This window comes from Carassius auratus, chromosome 21, assembly GCF_003368295.1.
Source record: "Carassius auratus strain Wakin chromosome 21, ASM336829v1, whole genome shotgun sequence".
Classification (NCBI taxonomy): domain Eukaryota; kingdom Metazoa; phylum Chordata; class Actinopteri; order Cypriniformes; family Cyprinidae; genus Carassius; species Carassius auratus.
In genome coordinates this window covers 25,721,488-25,729,223 of record NC_039263.1, presented here as the reverse complement: position 1 = coordinate 25,729,223, position 7,736 = coordinate 25,721,488, and the positions used below count along the sequence as shown (strand labels likewise).

General features: G+C 37.0%; 1 protein-coding gene across 1 annotated transcript; it reads left to right on the top strand.

Moving 5' to 3' along the window:
* The first annotated feature begins 1,658 nt into the window (after positions 1-1,658).
* Positions 1,659-6,046, top strand: LOC113039108 (heterogeneous nuclear ribonucleoprotein A/B-like). The gene is made up of 9 exons (XM_026197013.1): positions 1,659-1,787; positions 2,200-2,361; positions 3,381-3,549; positions 3,625-3,783; positions 3,866-3,997; positions 4,508-4,601; positions 4,684-4,848; positions 4,933-5,016; positions 5,716-6,046. Exons 2-8 carry the CDS (start codon positions 2,219-2,221, stop codon positions 5,001-5,003), a joined length of 933 nt encoding a protein of 310 aa, XP_026052798.1. The 5' UTR covers positions 1,659-1,787; positions 2,200-2,218; the 3' UTR covers positions 5,004-5,016; positions 5,716-6,046.
* Positions 6,047-7,736: the final 1,690 nt, after the last annotated feature.

Below are 7,736 nucleotides of genomic sequence, written 5' to 3'. Positions count from 1 at the left end.
TACTTTTATACTTTAAGTAGTTTTTTAAACCAGTACTTTTACACTTTTACTTGAGTAAAAAGCTTGAGTTGATACTTCAACTTCTACAAAAGTCTTTTTAAACCCTAGTATCTATACTTCTACTTGAGTAATGAATGCCAGTACTTTTGACACCACTGGTCATCACCACGAACAGCAAGGCTGAGCCGCCCCAGTGCACATCTCTGGCCTGGTCTGCTGACGGACAGGTGAGAGCCACCTGTGTGTGTACGTGTGTACGTGTGTACGTGTGTGTGTGAGATGAGCTTATTCTGCAGATAATCAGCATCAGGTTAGATGCTGGATCTCTGGGTGATTGGTGATATTGTGTGCTATGTATAATCTTAAATATAAATCAATTGGACAAAAAAAAGGAGTTTTATTAAATACACTCTATTAATTTTTATCAGACTCTCTTTGCTGGATACACAGACAACCTGATCCGAGTTTGGCACGTGACCATCGGAACCAGATAAAGATCTGCATGCAAAATATGTAAAATTGAATAATAAAAAAAAATATATTGATTTTGTCCTTTATTTGTTTTTTTATTTCTCTTGTGTTGATGCCAATTTGTACTTCATCAGTTCACTGTATGATTGTTCTTTATCTAATAAAAATCTATCATGTGTTAATTTACATCATTTAATATCATAATCTACTTGATGATTATACAGTATATGAGGTTTTGCATCAGTTTGTGTCTGTTAGGTAGAAGGAAAAAAACAATTATTTATCAGTTTATGTGTGAATGAGCAAAGCTTTGACACATTTTTATATTGTACCTGTTGTCTGATTATGTTTGTTACATAAAGTGTTGCTGATTTGGGGTTAAATATATGATTTATTTTTGTTTAGCACTATAAAAGAAAACCATTTGTCCCTTTAATATGACTATTTCAGCAACATAAGGTCCAGCAATGTTTGTTTTTTCCTCAGTTTGGAGTGTTTTGTTATAATAACAATTTACCTTTCAACCAAGAAGCTGAAATAAATAAATAAATATATATATATATGTATTTATATCATGCATAGGATGCATCTGTTCATGAAAAATGAAAATGTCTGATAATATGCCATTATATTATGTGAATGATTAAACAATAACTAGTTTTGGTCTCTGCAAACCATTAAAAATTGTTAAAGTATCTTGTTTTCCAGAAAAGAATATCAACAATCGACAATTTCGTTTTTATTGACTGATTTTTGGGTGGTTCTTATGTTATAGTAGCGATGTCTAAAAAACAAGAGGGTAAACCAAAAAAGAGCTTAACTGAGGATGAAAATTGTATAAAGGTAAAGGAAAAAATGAATTAAATCTGTTCTGTTTATCCTCAGGTCTGCTAGAATTTCCTCTTTGTGAGTGCATTCAATCATCGACGAGTGGTGGAAATCATTTAAATCGACTGGGAAGCCTAACAAGTTTTATTTTTTAAAGCATTACTGGATATTATATCGTTTTATTGTAGCGTATGTTCATTGTGTTTAATTGCACAACATCATAGAGTGCACGCGCTCTGGAACATCTCGTGCTAGACCGCTCGAACGCACAACAGAAAAGAAGTGCGCAGGAGAAAACCATAATGGGCGGCGTTTCACCGTCTTTGACCAATCAAAGAATGCTATCATTGCCTGGTAAAACAGTGTCGTCCAATCACAGCTTGTTTTATTCCACTGGACTCGTTCGCTACTATAAAGCTGGCCACGAGTTGGTACTGTACGCGAGAGTCCATCTTGGAAAGCGGCTTTTTCAGCGCCAATATTTTACAGTAAGCCGGTTAATTTGAATTTAATTCGCGTGGTTAGTGGTGTTTGTTAAGTTTATGTTTTACGAGAACACCTCTAAGACGCCGTTTCCGAAGAAAACGCGTGTTTTATGCGTTCGGTGTGGTTGAAAAAGAACGTTAGCGCGATCGCTTAGCTAGGTTAGCATTGCATGCTGCTTTAGCTTTCGCTTTATGGCATTAATAAGTCTCTTTATTTGTTTGTTTTGACCCACATGCGTTCTGTACGTCTCGAACATGCATTTAAGTCTCATTTCGTTGTGCTTTAATCAAGCTAAGACTGAAATTGAGCGTCTGTGTTGAATCCGACGGCTCACCATGCCGCTGCTCTATTATTCTAGCATCAACCGTAGTATCTCGCACTGTGAGACTAAATTAACTCCTTTCTGATCCAAAGGTAATTCAAAGCTACCAGAATGGCCGACGCGGAGCACCAGTTGATGGAGACCTCGGAGAACGGGAACGAGGAGAGTCTGAACGGCGCGGAGGCCGCGGAAGAGGAGAACGGGTCCGGCGAGGGAGGACAGATCAACGCCAGCAAGGGCGAGGAAGACGCCGGGTGAGAATATTCAGCCCTTTATGGTTTGCATGTTTCATGTAACAGTTAGTCGTTTTGTTTTAATGCGTCTCTGTTGGCGCCGTGTCTTTGTTTAATAGAGGGGGTGGGGTGGTGTTCTGGGTCGGTTCTTATGTCCGGTTATTGTGTTCATTGTTGGAAATGAGGGGTGTTTGGAGGTGAATCTCTCGCGAGAGGGTATGTTTGATCTGCCGTTACACGACGCGCGCGTATTAACTGACCTTACAGCATTACAATCGGTCTGAAGTCGCTTTATTAAACCAACAATTGAAAGCCTTTTCATCCGCATGTGCAACCGCTTCATTAACCTTTAGCGCCGAATAGACTGTCTATGGTTGCCAAGCTACTGGGTCTAGATATAGTTGAGATGGACACTAGCTCGTCCAATCAGATTTAAGAATCGGACCTATAGCGCGCACTAGTCCCCGCCCACTTTTCAACGGGTTCAAAAATTGTCCCCACAGGGATTTTTAAATGGTCTTAACAGGCAATAAATCATACCAGCCAGCTTTGTCACAAACTGACTATGTCTATTTGAGAGCTTTAATGAAGGGAAGATCTACAATCTGGTTAACTACGCTGTGAATATCAAAACCAAAGACTGAATAAACAAGCTTTCCATTGAGGTTTGGTGTGTTAGATGCAAAAAAACAAAAACATATTGAGAATATCACCTTTTTTAAAGCTTTCCAAATTAAGTCTTTAGCAAAGCAAGTTACTAATCAAATTAAGTTTTGACATTTACGGTAGGAAAGTGTTCATGGAATGATTTTTCTTAATATCCTAATGATTTTGACATGTTTTTAACGGTTTATTCCGCTATGGAGAAAGTGATTGGATTTATTTTGTGTATTTGTCGTCTTTAATTGTACAGCACTTTGGTACACTGTTTGAGGTGCTTTACAAATTTATTTTGAAATCCAGCTGTTGCGGTCTCTTGATTGCAGTTTGTTTGTGGTTTAATACAGCATCTCATAAATTGGTTTGATTCTTTTGTGCAGTAAAATGTTTGTTGGAGGACTCAGCTGGGACACCAGTAAGAAAGACCTAAAGGACTACTTCTCAAAGTTTGGGGAGGTAACAGACTGCACCATAAAGATGGATTCAAACACCGGCCGGTCACGAGGGTTTGGGTTCATCTTGTTCAAAGATGCAGAAAGTGTGGACAAGGTACATTTTGCTTTAGTTTCCCTTCAATCGAAGCATTTGCTTGGTGGCAGACGTTCATGTCTCTTCTTCTGAAAGGTGCTGGAGCAAAAGGAGCACAGGCTAGACGGCCGACAGATCGACCCCAAGAGAGCAATGGCTATAAAGAAAGAGCTCGTCAAGAAGATCTTCGTCGGTGGCCTTAACCCTGAAACCACAGAAGAGAAGGTCCGTGAATACTTCGGGGCCTTCGGAGAGGTGAGACTTAAATCTATTGAGCACAAAATGTTTTTGTGTCTTCTGACTGTTATTAATGCTGTATCCGTTATGATTCTTGCAGATTGAAACGATTGAACTTCCAATGGATACAAAGACGAACAAAAGGAGGGGCTTCGTCTTCATCACTTTCAAGGAGGAATCTGCCATCAAACAGATCCTGGAGAAGAAATACCACAATGTCTGTGGAAGCAAGGTAACGGAGGGAAATGAAAACTGTATGGGTTTCTGCAGTGTTTTTGCACTACATGCATAGTTATGGTGGGTCAACTTGTGAGTTAAAGTTACAGTGTGGTGTGTGAGTTACAGCAGTTTGTTTTTGCCATGGAGGAAAAAGTGTTTAATCGCTGAATCTCTCAGTTCTGCGGTTTCTTCAGATTTGTAAGAGATGAATGCAGAATTGTGAACGAGAAGCCTATAATTTATTTAGTAAAACTCAAATGTGATAGCATTTTAACTCAACTGCTAGGAGAAAGTCCAAATTGTAAAGTCACAGATATGACTATGGCTTACTAATTTTTAATATTCAATTTATCTTTAAATTGAAAATGGAGAATTGTGAAGTCATTACATTATAATTATTGTATTTAAGGTTTTTATTACCATCCCCATAAACTGAAGTGTGTGTGTATACACATGCGTGCATATGCCTTTTTAAGAGTTTGGCCTTGCTCTCATCTGTTTGCGTCTCTGATTTTGATTTCAGTGCGAGATCAAAATCGCCCAGCCCAAGGAAATCTACCAGCAGCAGCAGTATGGGGCCCGCGGAGGCTTTGGGGGTCGCGGCAGGGGTCGTGGGGGTAAGCGGCGTTCTTTAGGTGCTTATTAAATTACTATAAACCCCAGTGTCAGTCATTGACCTAATGGCATCAATTTCCTCAGGCCCAGGCCAGAACTGGAACCAGGGCTATAACAACTACTGGAACCAGGGCTACGGGAACCAAGGCTATGGCTACGGTGCCCAGCAGGGCTACGGTGGTTATGGAGGATACGGAAACTATGACTATTCCGCTGACTACTATGGATATGGTGGTGGTTATGATTACAGTAAGTCGACATCTTCCATACGCTCTTACGATCATCCTGGTTTCACTTCCATGTACAGTCACTCGCACACTTTATTTTCTCCAGACCAGGGCACTCCAAGCTACGGGAAAACACCAAGACGTGGAGGCCACCAGAGTGGCTACAAGCCATACTGATCACACAGAACAGGTAGTGTGTGATTTATCAATGGATAAGTGTTTGTTTCCATATTCTTGCTTATTTGGGGTTTAAGAAACACTACTTAGTGCAGTCAAATCAATATTTCTAACAGTCAAGTGAGAACAGAACTTGAATTGAGCTTGATGCTTTTTCAGATCTGATTTCTGCAGATTATATCGCTTATTTTTAATTGAAAGCTTTCACAAATCAAGTTTAAATCATATTAGAAAGTTTCAAATTTGTGTTCATTAAATGTGGCATGCATTGCCAAAAGTTTTAACTTTTTCAGTACAAATATCTGAACATCCTTAAGATGTTTGCTTGAGGTGCAAAGTGTAAAAAAAACAAAAAAAAAACAACTTTTATAGTTTTGAAATGAGAATCCATGTGGTGTAAGCTTATTTGGCCTTTGTATTATTATTATTATTATTATTATTATTGTGTGTGTTTTTTTTTTTGTGTTTTTTTTTTATTTTTATTTTTTTTTGGAAGTTGAGCTCCAGTATTTATATAAAAAAAGTGCTTAAAGTAAAGTTCTTAGGAAATTGGTATAAAAAAATTGTGATCTGTTCTTGTCAAGCTTTGAAGGGTTGCAAGACATGAACTTTAATCTGGAGAATGCAGAATTTAGTGTAAACTTGATTTGCATTTTGTCTTTCTCAACATTTTCCAACCTGCCACTGACCATGTCTGTTTGTTTCTCACCAGGACTAATGTATTCCCAAAAACCAGGAGTCTGACAGTGATGACGACAGCAGTTCACACACCTGCGGGCTCTTTCCTTTTACCGGATGAGATCATGACCCATTTGTACAGAACAGATGAATAGGGGAAGCAACGTCACACTTCCACATTTTTATTTTTATTTTATTTTTCCTTTTGTCCACATTTCCAGAGATGGAAGTGTTATTTTTACTGTACTTTTTGGTACCTTTTTTGAATAATGTATTGTATGGTTGTATTTTACATGTCTACTGGATATGCCACATGAGGTTCGGGAGCTGCCAGAGCTTTTGAAATAAAACAATTTTTGAGTACATTTTTTCTCAATGTTTCCCGATGCTTGTTCTGCTTCCTGTTGTTGCATAGTGTAGGAAGAGCCGTTTTAAACACCAGAGTCCCATGAATGTCAGCGTTTTTTGGTAATACATCTAATAGTGACTGGAAATTTCCACCTTTTGTTGCTTTAATTTTAAAATTTTTTTTTTTTTTTTTTTTTTAAAAACTTGCTTTCTCAGTTATAATGCTTAAGTTGAATCTTTTTGTCAATAGGATATTTGCTAGTGACAGCAATGTTGCTCATTGAAATCTCATTCCTATAGTGTTTTTGGTAGAAATAAATGATTTGGAAGTTTTTGAAGTGTTCTTGTTTACTGGCTAACATTAATGTTAATTTGTCAATGTTAACGTTTAAATGGTGACTTGCTGTGATCGTTTTTAAGTTGAGTTATGATTTTTTTTTTTTTTTGCCAAAACACCTTTTGGTTTCTGAACCCTGCTAACTTTGTATTAACTAATTTATAGTAAGCGACATTATTTTGTCTGAAGTCTTAATTTACAATTGTGGACTAAAATGGTCCATTTTTTCCAGAATGAAGTGACAGTTTTGTGAATATTTTACTTTTATAAGCTTCTACAAGAGAATAACATGCAAAATACTATAACTGCAACCGTAACTTATGATTTTAAAAGTTGTAATAAATGGCAGTTTGCAGTGAAAGCAGTATTTGGTACAGCTAGAAGAACTTTGCAGGTGTTAATTTACATTTCACCATAATTTAAGGCCTGAAAGTTTATTAAATCTGAACTGCAGAAGAAAAAAAAAACATTGGCCCCATTTATGGTCTAGGACTATCTTGTCATTTTATTCTCAAACTTCTTTTGATCTGACATTGCAATGGATAAAAAAGACAATGTAAGCATATCACTTTTTAAGAAGTTTTGATGTGTACTAAAGCAAATATCAAACTGTTTTCGTAGTGTACAGTATTGTTGTACGTAGTAAGAGTTCCATTCTGTACAGACGAGTCAGGATCATTTAAGGGAATCGATTCAATTGAGTACTCGCTTAATAGAGTTCAAAGAAGAAAACATTTTGCGTGTTGTTTATTCACGTTTTAAAATATGAATTATGAAAATATTTAAATGATGCTGTTTATAACTATGTTCTCGGTTAAATCAAATGTTTGGTGAACACCATGCAAATCGCAGCTTTACTCCTAAACAAAGCTCGTTCCGGTGAAATGTGAATCAGTTCGATCGAATCATCTAAAGAACCGGTTCAAATGAATCATTCAATTTGGTAATGGATTCAGTTGACTTATGGAAAAGTAAACACGTGGTTGAGTTGCAAGAAAAGAAATGAAAAATATGTCTTACAAAATAAGCAGAAAGTTTATGGATATAGGCCAGAGGAGTTTAGGATGTGTACGACTCAATTTCGCCAACGAAAGGTGAGATTAACGAACTATATTAGCAGGGTGATGTAAAATGATGCACAGATGTTGGGAAAATAAAATACAGTTATCATAAAGAATCACAATGAGTTAGTCATAATAAAAATAATGCGATCCACATTAAAGAGTCAATTAACTAGCACGGACTGGTTTATATACGTGTGTTTACCTGAAACAAGCCCAATGAGGACTCTTCGTTGCGCAATTTACAAGTAAAACTGTTTATTATTATTTAGTAATAAATGTGGTTTTATATTTTCCTTTAGCAAATCA